This window comes from Carettochelys insculpta, chromosome 5 (genome assembly GCF_033958435.1).
Source record: "Carettochelys insculpta isolate YL-2023 chromosome 5, ASM3395843v1, whole genome shotgun sequence".
Lineage (NCBI taxonomy): Eukaryota > Metazoa > Chordata > Testudines > Carettochelyidae > Carettochelys > Carettochelys insculpta.
This window is the reverse complement of record NC_134141.1, coordinates 118,255,724-118,269,848: the sequence shown is the minus strand read 5'-3', so window position 1 is coordinate 118,269,848 and position 14,125 is coordinate 118,255,724. Positions and strand designations below refer to the sequence as shown.

Genomic DNA, 14,125 nt, shown 5'->3' with positions numbered 1-14,125 from the left:
AGACATACTCTGAAAGTATGGTTTCACTGGTTGCCCCTGAACCAGACTACTTGAACAGGGCACTGTAACATTTGTGAAGATCTAGTAGTCTCTGTTAACCATGGGAAAAACGCACGCAGGTGGTTTCAGAAAGACATCCAGAACTGCTGACCATCATCTGAATTAATATCCACTAGGGGCCCAGTTACGGCTCCTCTTGCAAGCAGAAGATGGGCTGGAAGGAAGTTCTAGACAGAAACTTGTAACACACATCCAAAGTGCATGGGCTGGGCCCCATGCTGGCTTGGGGAGGAGGTCCACTGGGGGCTGGGTTGGGCCCCATGCTGGCCAGAGGAGGGGCTGGGGCTGACATGGTGCAGGGGAGGTCTGGTGGGGGAGCTGGGCTAGGTCCTGAGGTGGGTGGGGGAAGTGCAAAGGGGTTCTGTCGGGTCAGCTGGGACAGACCCCGCACTGGCCAGAGGACAGGCTGGGGCTGGCACAGAATGGGGGAGGGGGAAACATGGTAGAACCTTGCCTGGACAGACAGATGAGTGGACACAGTACAAATAATACATATGATGATACCTTGTGAGGTCCTCGCTATAACAGGACCCTCAGTGGAATGGGCTCTGGCTGTTTCCCCTCTGACTCTTCATTACCTTGGAAGTCAGAGGTCTTTCTGCCATTTAGCAGCTCTAGGAGTGGAACTGAAGGGAGGGAGGGCACACCTAATATCTCTGCTCTCAGGTGGGTGCCTAAATCCATCCTTCCATTCCTCTTTCAGCTCTTCAGAGCATGGGAAGTTTGGTATATGTTCTCTTCCGTTTCTCTCCTCTAAGTCTTTGGGCGCCTTCTCTCATGGAAAGGTCAGAAGACATCCTGCTCCTAACAGCAGCCTCGCTGGTGCTGTAATAAAACTCCCTGTATGCTGGGTTGCACTGTGTACGCCCATCTGGCATTACGTGGCCTTTGAGAAGTAGCAGCATGGTTGCCCAGAGTAGCCCTTGCAGAACAGTAAAGGAAAGAGGAAGGGGGACATAGAGGGGCTGGCAAGGTGCATTGGGAAAGTCATAAGACTAATACGAGGGATGATGATCTGAGGTAGATTGGTTGTATCATCAATACTTTTAAAGGCTTTAAACAGGTTCAGCACATAGGATCCGTAATTAAGGCTGGCTTGTATTGAATCTGTTCTGGTTCACTTAGCTGTAGTCTGGCCAGATTGTTCCTAATAGACACAAGCCCTTATTGGAGGCAGGGCAGAGCATTACTACCAGCAAGATCTCAGGGAGATTTTTGGACCTCAGGCAACACAATCTTGCCAGTAGTTTCCTGCTACACTTGGGCAATGTTTCTCCTTTGGGACCACACCTGCTGCAGAAGCCAGCACTCAGTTGGAGTAGAGCTACTGCCTCATATCTTTTGTAGTACTAGAAAAGGACATTTCTCTAGTTTCAGGAGACCCGAAGGATAAAGTAAATACAGCAAAATCTCTATTCTCTGTCAACCCCAGGGAATCAAATGTGCCAAATAATCAAATGGACCGGATGTTGGGTAACCCAACCAATAATTGGCTCTGTGGCAGCCAAACCCAGCCAGGTAACCAGCCCCACGGCAGCCAGCCCAGCCGGGCAGCCAGCCCGCGGCATGCCGGTTATCCAGGTGCAAGATAACCGAGCTTTTATTGTAAATGAAAAAAAATGATACAAAAGAGCTCATGAATTCAAATGAGTATTGCAAATGCCCTAGGACTGATTGTCAGCTCTTTGGGGTGGGGGTACTGTTTTGTTCTCTTGGCCGTGTTTGTACAGCACATGGCGCTTTGATGTTCTGGGCTATGACTGTTGGCCTCCTAGGCACTGCAGTAAAACAAATAAATTATAATAATACATACAAATATTAATTCTTATTACTGTTACCCATGGTACAATGTGTCAGGTAGGAATATAAGAGTACATTGTACATCACAAACAACAAACAGTCCTGTGACAACTTAGGCTATGTCTAGACTAGAGGGATTTGTTGGCAGAAGTTTTTGTCAAAAGATATCTTCCAACACAACCTTTGTCGACAGATCATGGCCAGACCACTAAAGCAGATCAAAAGACAGATTCGCTCTGTCGACAGATAGCGGCCAGACTGCCCAGCTAATCTGTCAGCAAAACAGCCTACTGGAAGCACAGCAGACAGGGTTGCCTAGTGTCCCGGGAGCCCTTGCTGTCAACAGAAGAGCCCCTGGAACGTCCAGACCAGCTTTCTGTTGAAGATTTCTTCCTCGTGGTGAGCTTGGTACAGCTGTCAACAAAAGTGGTGCATTCTGTCGCCAGAACTCCATTGGTAATCTGGATGCTCCATGGGTTTTGTTAACAAAACCCTCTAGTCTAGACGTAGCCTTAGACTAGAGACTAACAAATGTATGAGGTCACGATTTTTTGTAGGTAAAACCCACTTTATCGGACGGATGGAAATAATGGAATCCGGGGTTTATGTAGCAGCAAAAGGGGGGAAAAAAGGAAGGAAAAGGAAATTAGCTTTGCTGTAATATATACCCTGTATTCTGTTATTTCTGATGAACTGAGCTTTACCCACGAAAGCTCATGACCTAATAAAATAATTAGTTCCTAAGGTGCCACAAGATTGTTTATTGTTTTTTGGAAGTTATAGACAAACACGGCTACCCATCTGAAACATCGTACGTTACAGTTTGCTCATTAAGAGCTTCCAGATGACTTAACACATAATGATCCTCACTTCATACGTGGCTCCCTTTGACAAATCTCTTTGCTATATCAGCACAAGCACATCTCATTAAATCTTATGTGCCATCATATGGTCCTGACGCTCCCCAATAATCTCATAGTGACCAGGGGCTATAGGGGAACCATTATAGATTCAATACAAACCAATCATCCAATCCACTGATTCTTTTTAAAGCTTGGGAAAGTTTTGTTACAGACCCAACCTATTTGCCTTATATGGTATATTCAAGAGATGCATATTTATAATTCACAAAATATCTCAACACTTCTCATAGAGTAATAGACTTTATGGTCAGAATGTGCCATCTTGATTATAAGCATCTCATAGGATGGACCTAGAGCTCCAGGATTAGCTACCAGACACTATATTTACCTGAATGTCCACAGATACAACTGCTTGTATCCCTGGTTGGCTGCAGTTTACTGTTTCCCATCAATAGGAGCTACAGGAAGTGCTGGCCCGACATACACCACTTCCTGCAGCTCCTATTGGCCAGGAATGGTGAACTGACTCATGGCCAACCACCTATTCTCCAGCGCTGATTTAGTCTGACCTCCTGCACACTGTGTTTTATTAAGAATACGAGCTCACAAACTTCCAAAGTAGAGAGGCAAAAACATTTATGTCAGTGTCTGACTGGCTTCTTGATGCAGTGATGGTCAGCCCTTAAACAGTAAAATAGTACAGTATTCAAACAATCATGCCGAACACTTGGAAGTGGGACAGAATAGTAGAATCCAGCAGAAAGTGGCTAGCAACTTTCTACATGATCTGTCCATTTCAAAGTCAAACTGCCCAGGGATTAGTCGTACATGAGGAAGACAAGAAAGTATCTAAATAAAACCAAAGGAGACACCAGATCTCTATTTCTGGAGGATATCCAGAATGCTACTGATAAGAGTTAGTAGCTGTATCACATGTCCACCCACTCAGTAAGGAAAAAATCCTCCTCAATGGCAAAAAAAGCCCACTTCAAAAGCAACTCTTTTGAGAAACAGAAGCGTGGGATGATCAGAAAGTCAGTGAGGTGCAGCCCCAGCAGTTACTGGCAGATATCTGTAAGAAGATGATAATCCTTAGAGAGCTTTGGTTGCTGCTTTATTTTCATTTGATTTAGGGCAAGAAATTCAAACTGGAATAGGTGAAGAGAAGGGCTATTAGGATGATCGAAGGAATGAAAAGCCTGCCTTTTGAGAGGACGCTAACCAAAGAGCTTGGCAGGGTTTGCCTTTCCAAAAGGGTGGTGTGATGGCTACTCTCTGCAAATGCATCAGAGGGGCAGAGGAGTTATTTGTCTTATGCACCAATGTGGACACAAAAACAAATGCTATAAACTGGACAAATTTAAGCTCAAAATTAGACAAAGGTTTCTCACCACCAGACGTGTGAAGTTCTGGATCAGCCTTCCAAGGGGAGTTGTGGGGGCCAAAAAAACCTAACTGGTTTTAAGATATTGCTTCCTAAATTGGGGCAGGGGCAGGATGGGACTGCTTACAATAAGATCTGACCCATCGGTGACTGCTGGAGATGGGACACAGATGGGGAAATCTCTGAGCCCTCATCTACACTAGAAGTCTATTTCAAAATAAGGCCCCTTATTTGAAATAACAGCAGAGCATCCATACTTCCATGCCCGTTATTTTGAAATAACAGGCCTTAATATGAAATTGGCTCCTAGTGTAGACCAGGGCTGTAAAGAGTAACAGTTATTTCAAAACTGTGATGCTATTTCTATTTAGTTATTTCAGGAGTTATTATCTCAATTTTAGTTATTTCAAAATAGTTTTCTAGTGCAGACCTGGCCTGAGTTACTATAGGAAATTCATTCCCACATGTCCCATCTGGTGCACCGTGCTCACATGCTCAGGGTCTAACTGATTGCCATATTTGGGGTTGGGACATAACTTTCTGCCAGTTAATACTGGCTGAGACACTAAATTTTTTTTCACCTTCCCCTGCAACCAGCAGCATGGGTCACTTGTAGGTTTAAACTAGGCCAAATGGTGAATTATCTGTAACATGAAGCCTTTAAGCCATAAGCAAAGGACTTCAGTAACTCAGGCAGAGATTGGACGTCTACTTCAGGAGTGGATGAGGCAGTGTTCAGGAAATCAGACGTTGCAATCACAGTGTTCCCTTCTGACCTTAACGTCTATGAGTCTGTGAAAAGGAAGGGAAGACAGTATGTCTGACTCTGCATTTTTTTCAAGTGTTGCACCAGTTGGTGTATTTTTTTAATCAACATCTTCTAGGTTTACTTGATTACATGAGAATCTCAGCTTTTTCTTTTCTTTTTAATGCAATTATCTGACTTCATGGCTGCAGAGAAATGCTTAAAAATGTGACTTGCGTGCACACAAAAAAAGGCAGTTATTTTTAAAAAGCAAATAAAATATAATTTAAAATTATTTTAAAGGGTCTGAAGAACCAGTCTGATGAGCTTTAAAATCATGGGACTGGCAATGAAGAGAGGCTGAGGGATTTGGACTTATTTAGTTTGCAGGAGAATGAGGGGTGATTTGGTAACAGCCTTCAACTTCCTGAAGTGGGGTTCTAAAGAGGATGGAGAGATGCTGTTCTCAGTAGTGAGGCATGGCAGAACCAGGAATAATGGTCTCAAGTTACAGTGGGGGAAGGTCTGGGTGGGGTATTAGGGAAAACTGTTTCACCAGGATGGTGATGAAGCACTGGAATGTGTTATCTGCAGGGTTTTAAGTCCCGGCTTGACGAAGTCCTGGCTGGGATGATTTAGTTTGGGTTGTTCCTGCTTCAGGCAGAGTGCTGGACTCAATGACCTCCTGAAGTCTCTTCCAGACCTGGGATTCTGTGATTCTATGAAGATAGCCACAGAAGTCAATTAACATTGACTCTTGCCATGTGAGAGGCTTATGACCATGTCCCAGGCCAAGTGATCAGGCCACAAAATAAAAACAGGTCTCTGACCAGCACTCAGCCTGAGAACACTTAATCTGTACTTTTTAGGGGGACCAAAATACATGTGGGGTATTTACTGCAACTAATTGGATTTTCCCTAGCAGTTTGGGTATTTCATTGCCATGCTTTTCTGTATTTGTTACCAAAATGACTCCATTCCTCTTTTCTTTGTCCTCTGTGAGTCACAAACTGTCAGTAATTTTTGGGATAGGGGACGGAGAGCAGGCTGCATATGGAAAATATATTTTGTTTTGTAATTAATGAAAACCAGACGTTGGGAAGTTGGCCGTCCAGGTTTTTATTTATATGAGAGCATATGTCTGTGTCGTGCTTATGACTCACTCCTACTTCTTGCATTGTAACTTGGGTTTGTTTATGCAAGCTCTTTGTGGAATCCAAGCAACATCATGCTATATGAGCCAATAATCTATGTGTTCCAAGGGGGAAGACAATGAATGAGTTTTCTACTCTGAAATTGGTATAACCCAGAGCAAGAAAGTAATGGTTTCTGCCACTTGACTGTTCCTGATTATCTACAGAAAATGCTAATGTAGAACTTCATTTTAAACTAGTGTAGGTCCCTCTGTATGTGAAAGCCTGTAGCTGTTGCTGTGTGTGGCAATCTGGCTCTAGAGACTACAACTCCCATGAGGCTTTGAGATGGAAAAGGGGCTTTATGGTGAGGCTGGAAAAGAAGGTGGTGGTCTCCTGTTGTTGGCGAGTTAAGGCTGATGGAACAGACTGCTTCAAGGCAAGGGTGAAGCTTTCTCCCAGCCAGGAACTGCTTTGGGGAGCTGCAGCCTGCTGATGAGAGACCCTGCAGGAAAGGAAGTTGATCTGTGTGTGTTAAGAGTGCTGCAGAGGCCAGCTCCAGGGCAGAAGCCCTGTTCAGTTGGTTGCTTTGCCTGGATTGACACACAGAACCCTGACCAAGGTGTCTGCAAGCCAGTGAACAGCCACATGCCACCTCAAGCCAGTAACCAGAACTTTGATGATTAAAGGGTGTACATGCTCAGGTGGGAGAACTGAGGACAGCATACATGCCAGTTACGTTTCATTTATTTCTGTGAATATTGTTAGTTGATTTCTTTCATGTTTAGTCTGTAACCCTGTATCCTCAAATTGCTAAGTAAAGATGTGTGTTGATTCTTATGTGGTCTATTAGCCATATACTATTTATACTGTTTGGGAGTTAAATCCAGATTATAACTGAAAAAAAAGTTTCCTGGAGGTTCCCAAGGCACACCATTAAGTGTGTACAGGGGCCAGCCAGGTGGAGGCTCCGCCATTTTACAGAGCTTTAGAAATCAGGGGTGGAAAGGGTATTCCCAACTATCCAATATCACCACTGGGCTACTCAATATCTATTTAATATTGAACTTTTCAGGCGCATAGACACACAACTGAGTGCTGCCTGCTTCCAAGTAACCCAAGGAGGAGAGAAAAGGGTTACACTAGTGCTTGAAAGACTAGACTGTTATTCATGCAGGGAGTGATAACCCCCAAGTGAACCTTTCTAGAGAGCTTGGCTGCTTTTGAAACTTCCAAGATTTCAAACCCAAGCAAGTGCTTGGCAGTCAGGTGTAAATTAAGTTTGCAAGTAGACACAGACCTAGGTTAATTGAGTGGGGTATATATTTTATTCTTCACTCTGAAACCCTGAATTCTCTCATTTCTTTTCTGTTAGTGCAGAACAGATAAGTTTAACAGTAAAAGGAAATCCATGTTATTTCAGTAGCTTAATCAATACATTCTATTTTATTCACAAAGGGAAAGTCCATTACTCATAACCTGTGGGCGCATTCTAAACAGTGAACAAAAACTCCCATCCAGTGAAGAACAGTTTAACTAGTTAAGAAAGACACCTCACTGTTTCACTAGGAGAGTGGAGAAGCACTGGAATGTGTTACCAAGAGAAGTGGTAGAATCTCCATCCCTATAGGTTTTTAAGTCCCAGCTTGACAAAGTCTCGGCTGGGATGATTTAGTTAGGGTTGATTCTGCTTTGGGCCTATGACCTCCTGAGGTCCTAGAATTCTATCATTCTATGAAAGAATCAAAACTCTAGCATCCTAAGCAAAGGACTGGAAGTCAGGAACAGCTGAGTTTTATTCCCAGTAGAAACAAGAGCTCGCTGCATGAACTTGGGCAAGTGACTAAACTAGTCTTAGACTCTGACCTAAGATTCGGGGGTCTGAATTAACCGCAAAGGCTTGATCCAAAGCCCAGGGAAGTAAATGGGAATTTTTTTCCATTAACTGCAATAAATTTTGGATCAAGACCTAACAACTTTACAGCCAATGGAAATAAGTCATCATAAAATCCATTTTAGGGAGATCAGAACAGGACTTAGTGAGTTTCAGCTTCTCCATGTGCAAGACTGAGTTAATCATACTTACCTCTAACAAGCAGACTTGTGGTATGTTAGAGACTATCAAATTTGTTAGAGCACGAGCTTTCATGGGTTTCATTGGTTTTACCGATAAAAGCTCATGACCTAATAAACTTGTTAGTCTTCAAGCCCACAGGACTTCTTGTTATTTGTGAAGCTACAGACTAACATGGCTGCCCCTCTGTGACTAATACTTACGTAGTTCACCAAGATGTCATTGGACAAATTGGTTAATGTTTGCATGTCTTTAAAAAACTGAAAGTGCTCCAGTGTGCATTCTGGTGTTATCTGTGAGCCATTTAATCCTATAGATGCCAAGAATCCCATTCAAGTGAACACAGAATGTAGTTCTAAGCTGGTTGGCACTATTATTACTTTACTAGCACATGTACCCAGCATTGCACAGGTCCTTATCGTAGAATCCTAGGGCTGGCAGGGACCTCAGGAGGTCATCTAGTCCAGCCCCCTGCATCAAGCAGAATCAACGCCCACTAACTCATCCCAGCCAGGAGCTTGTCAAGCCGATACCTTGTCAAGTCAATACCTTAACAGAAGGTGTTTTTCTTCTGCTCCCACCCTCTCCCACCCCACATCTCTGGGGGTGGAGGGAAGCAGGTCAGGCTGCAGATCCTGGCCCCCCCATACTGCCCTCATTACAGGGGTTAAGGTGCAGCTCCCAGCCTTTCCACCCATCCCAGCATGGGGGGGTACAGGGTGAGGCCACAGCTCCTGCCCACCCACCTGTCCCTGAGGGTGGGGCTGGTTTGGGCTGCAGCTCCCAGCCCCACCACATGTCCCAGCAAGGACCGAGTCAAGCATGGGCTCCCAGGACCAGCCTGAAAACGGGAGTGGGGAAGGATGGGGAGAGCAGGGACAGGCTGCACCAGCCCTGGTGTGAGCTGGGGGGCCAGGGCTGAACCAATTTCCCTGGCCCTGGTGTGAGCTGGGAGGTCAGGGCTGAGCTGCTTCCCCTGGCCCTGGCGCAAGCTCTGGTGGAAGGCAGGAGGCCTGTGGGAGCTGAGGCTGGGTTGCGGTGCTAGGCCAGACCTGAGCTCCAGTGGGGGTAACTGGGGGGCTGTGGGGCCAGGTTAGTGCCGCAGCGCTGGGCCTGGCTCTGGCATGAGTTCTGGGGTGAGCCAGGAGGGACCAGGCCAGGTCATGGTGGGGGTGTGGAGGCTGAGCTAAGGCTCTTTCCTCAGTCCCAGTCAAAGCCGCTGGGGGAGGGGAGGGGCTGGGGCTCTTGTGCCCAGCCCTAATGAGAGCAGCAGGTAGGTAGGGCTGGGACTGGGACGCTTTCCCCAGCCCCAGCATGAGCTTGTGGGGGAAGGCGGGGGCAGGGCTGGATTTCCTGGCCCCAGCGTATTGGGGGGCACTAATTGTGGGGGTAGGGTTGAAGTGGAGCAGCAGGGCTCCCCCTGTGGGGTTCAGGAGGGGGAAACTTATTTGTCCACTGGCTGGCAAGGTAGAGAGCTCCATTTCCACATGGCCTCTGTGTTCTTGTTGGGGCTGCCTCCAATTGCCACTCTGCAGTCAGGCTGTTCTTCATGTTCACTGCCCCCCAGTGGTGAGTCTGAAGTATGTCATCCCTCCTGTTGGCACCCCTCCCTTTCCATGTTCTGGGAAATCCTGGGATTTCAGGCATTTCCCACTTTCCAGGCATTACTAAACCCTGACCTTAGTTTAAATTAGGGTAAGGGGAAGTGACATACTAAATTTCATGCTCATAGCTCTTATGGTTTAAGAGGAGTTCTTGAACAATCGCAGCACCACATACAGACAGAGAGACAGACATGCACTCTAAAATGTATGGTAGATGTTAAGTATGCCAGCAACATCTTACTGATTTTGAAATTAACAACATTACAGTCAGATTTGTAAGGACAAAAACAAATTATGGACAAAATACCGTACAACCCAATGAAAATTTAATACTAAAATAATATCTTCTATCATAGGTACTTTCATGGCCCCCATTGACTGTAATCTCTTGGCACCTCACAATTTCTTCTGTTATATATCCTTACAACACACCTGTTAGGTGAGGAAGTACTTTTACCCCCATTTTACAAGATATGGGCCTACTGGGATTTTAAAAAGCACCTACGTACCTAGTATTCATTAATTTAATGTGAATTTGGTACCTAGATGTTTGTGAAAATCCTATTAAGCAACTAACTGCATCTGCATTTGTCAAAAATCTTTAAAAATTTGTCCAAAAAAGTTTGTCTGGGAGTCTTTGTTACGGGAGAGACTTAATGCCTAAGTGCATAGAGTGCAAATCTAAAGTCCCAGTCACTGGATCACCTTTCCTTTCAGCATAGGTTCTTAATCTTTCCTAGAAAAATATAGGTAATGACTGAATGACGGTCTTGCAGGTGAGTGCTAATATTAGAAAGTCTGGTAAATTTTAAGGCTTTTTTCCCCATTATGAAGAATTTTTGCATATGCACCTTCAGCTCTTTGTCCTGCTCAGAAGACCGGTGCTAAAGCATTTTGAGGAACGATTTTTTAATAACTTAGTTTGGATGCTTCTCTGATTGGTGCTTACTTACCAGTGGTTTTTCAGTTTCTCTCATCCAACAGCTATTGCAGAATGCCACTTACAAAAAGCTGCAATGATTCATATTACAAAGACAGTGTTTCCTCACCATGGCTTCGCTGGTACCTGAGTCTATGTCTAGACAGAGCTTGCATCCAGACTGCAGCTCTCTCGGAAGAGATCTGATGATCAGGAGCATTCTCTTGACATCCTTGTATGCCTCATTCTATGAGGAAGAAGAAATGTCTAGACAGAGGAGGCTTTCCCTGTGTGGATGGGCCAAATGTCGGAAAAACCTTTCCCAACAGAACTTGCCTTGTGCGATTTGCATATCTTTTGCCAACAGCTCTCGGCAATCTAGACGTAGCCTGAGAGATTTGTTGTATTCTCTTTCAGGGCTGGGTTCACCATAGCACTGCAATGTGGCAACTGTTGTTCACTCTTACTTTTCCAGTGAGACTGTAATGGAGGCAGTTATTAATTTTATGACTGAGTAGTTCAGATCAGTGCTCAGGATGGCGCTATTAAAAAACACAGTCTGGGTAAGTGTGTCTGGGAAGGAAAGAAAACCACAAAGTCTGTGTCCACGGCTTAAGTAACAAGTCTCCTCTTTTAGTCAATTCAGCAGATTCTTGCCACTTCCCGAGTGCAATGGATACTGCAGTGACCATTAGAGTGAAGGAGGAAGGTGTCAAGTGTGCAGAACTGGTGACGTGTGCCAGTTTGGTGACCAGTGCTACCAAGGTTGACAGCTGGTGCATTCAGTCAGTGTGGCGTCTCTTCACCATCATGCCCTCCAACATCTCTGGAAGGCCTGAGAGCAGGGAAGGAGAGCAGGCCCCTGCATAGCAGTGATATATGGCAACAGGCTTAAATCAAGCCCATTCCGAAACAGGTTGCACCTAAGTTTTTGGTGTTTTGGCATTTCACAAGTCATTAGGCAAAAGGACTGTAAGGCAAATTGGCAACCAGGCCAAAACAGGTTGCTCAAGAACAGGTACAAAAATGGATAGATCTTTGAGGGTTGCTATGTAGCCAGGGTCCTGAAATCTTTTATCTGTACTGGCAATAAAGATGATAAGTGTTCTTGCATGGCTAATTCTGCCACTGAAAGAAATAATCTTGTCTTTTTTTTAATTGCTTTTTCTGTGCAGGTTTCCATCTTTCTGTCATTACTTATCATCATCCATTACAATTAATCTTTGCATTCTGCCCCATTAAACATGTGCATTCTGCCCTATTAAACATGTTCAAAACCACCAGCTTTTCTCCTTTTTAAATGTGGGAGGAGCGAGACCATTCCCATTCATTTTTTGTTTTTTTGGTTTTTTTAACAATGGCTATTTCTCTCCCTTTTTCCCAGTGGCCAGCTCATCACTGAAGAAGAGATTCAAGCGTCGGGAAATCGAAGCAATCCAATGTGAGGTGCGCAAGATGTGCAACTACACCAAGATCTTGTCCACCAAAAAGAACTTGGATCATGTGAACAAAATCCTGAAAGCCAAGAGGCTGCAGAGACAATCAAAGACAGGCAATAACTTTGTAAAGAAGAGGAGAGGGCGTCCCCGGAAGCAGCCTTTCTCATTTGACGATGACTCCAGAGACCAAATGCCAGTTCTGGAAAAATGTGTTGACCTTCCCAGCAAACGAGGTCAGAGACCCACATTGAACCCTTTAATACTGGAACAACCAGCCAGTCAAGATGCAGTCTTGGCCACCATTGAGGCAGTAGTAAACATGGCTCGAGAGACACCACCACTTCCCCCTCTTCCCCTCCTACCTCCTCCCCCGCCCCTTCCTCAGACTCCACGAGTTGGAAAGAGGAAAAACAAACCACATCTGCAGCAGCATCAGGAGGAGGAGGAGGAAGTGAAAGTGAAAAGGCACCGGAAAGCTAGAGGAAGTGAAAGTGAAGTTCTTCCCTAGTACAGTTCAATGGAATGCTGGTATCAGGTGCTGAGCACTTTGTGACTGACACACTAAAGTGTGTAAGCAGTGTAGGTTCTGCATGATGTCTGCAGCAGCATCAGAGTCACTCTCCTTTTCAGTAGCATGGCAGCCATAATTGTTTGGATAGGATTGACCAAACGTCATCATCATCATCATCCTTGGCGCTAGCCTTTAGGAGAAGGTGGGAAAGAGGCAGGGTGTGAGTGGGAGAATTTCAAACTTAGTGACACCATCCACTTTGCAGAGTGTCCAAAACAAATCAGCATTGCAGCACTGCTATTTGCATAGCTTGAGCGCAAAAGGCTGTCTTCTCAGTAACCAACTGAACTGCTAACTTAGCGTTGGTGGGTCAGGCAAACTACAGCTAGACCATAGTATAACTCACTGTACAAAATGTAAATTCCTCAACTGTGATCTTTTTAGGATCTGTTTGAACTCATTTCATTTTTCAGTTTTATAAACTTGCTGGGCTTTGGAGACATCATAATCCCAAATGGCCTGACTCTTACTCTAACAATACATTAGTTTTCCTCAGTTATTTGCCTCCTTACAAGGATTAGCTGCAATATAGGCAATACAGAAATACAGCCTTACATGCACATACATGCTCATTTTGAGTGCTGTCCTGCGGAATGATGGAATAGCATTGTGTTTCCAATTAAGGAGTACCTGTGCTAAGCAACTAGTCATTCCCAGTGGCATCTTAACAAAGGGGTCACCAGTCACCAGGTTGTTTTCATGCCTAGCACATAGCAGTAGAAGAGCAGCAAGAAGCTTCTGGGGAATAGAAAACATTGTACATTATGGGTAAACTCACCAAAAACAAGGAGAGGGGAAAAAAAGAAAAAAAAAAAGAAAAAAAAAAGAAGAAAAAAGAAGAAAAGAAAAAGAAAGGGACCAATCCTGCTTGTTCTCATCACCAGGAACTCCCATGGTGGGAATCCCAGGTGCAGAATATTTTCAGGATTGGATCAAAACTGTGTAGCAATGCCTTGGTATATTGTTTTAAAGGAAAATAGCTAAAGTAGATTGTTTAAAAATACAGAAAATAAAACCATATGGAGAAGTAAGTTATTTCTTGGCAATTACTTCTTAAAACAAAAAAGGAATAAGTGTTCTTATCTGAATAATAAAAATAATGTTCAAAGGGTAGCACCACTGCAATTGTATTAATGCCACTTTGGACACGTTCTCCAAATTGTGGTTGCCTTAATAAACTAAAAAGTTTTTTGTACATACTGTAATTACAAAATTATCAGTCTGCATGGATGCAAACTGTGTGTGACAAATCGTCTCTTTAAATGGTCAGATTAAATTGTAAATTTCTCATTCAAGTCGTAAGTTTAGCCATTTGATTTTAATTTGGATAAAATATCTGATTTCAACATCCACAGCCCAGTTAAAAACTTTAAGCAAAACTAAGATGGAAGATAAAAACTATCCTGTTGCAGTAATACCACTTTCTAAAAGTCAGTTGATGAAATTTTTAAACAGGAATGTTCAACTTTATTATTATTTTTTTTAATTCCTCCAAGATTTTGAACACCTGGCAAGGCAAGATTAATGTTAAAA

The 14,125-nt window shown here is 44.1% G+C and overlaps 1 protein-coding gene across 1 annotated transcript in view; it reads left to right on the top strand.

The window, feature by feature from the left end:
- Positions 1 to 13,569, top strand: part of SETBP1 (SET binding protein 1) — a 336,945-nt gene extending 323,376 nt beyond the window's left edge. The window contains exon 5 of the mRNA XM_074995836.1: positions 11,967 to 13,569. Within this exon, the coding sequence (XP_074851937.1) occupies positions 11,967 to 12,529 (563 nt within the window). The 3' untranslated portion in view covers positions 12,530 to 13,569. The remainder of the gene's footprint in view (positions 1 to 11,966) is intronic.
- The last annotated feature ends 556 nt before the right edge of the window (positions 13,570 to 14,125 follow it).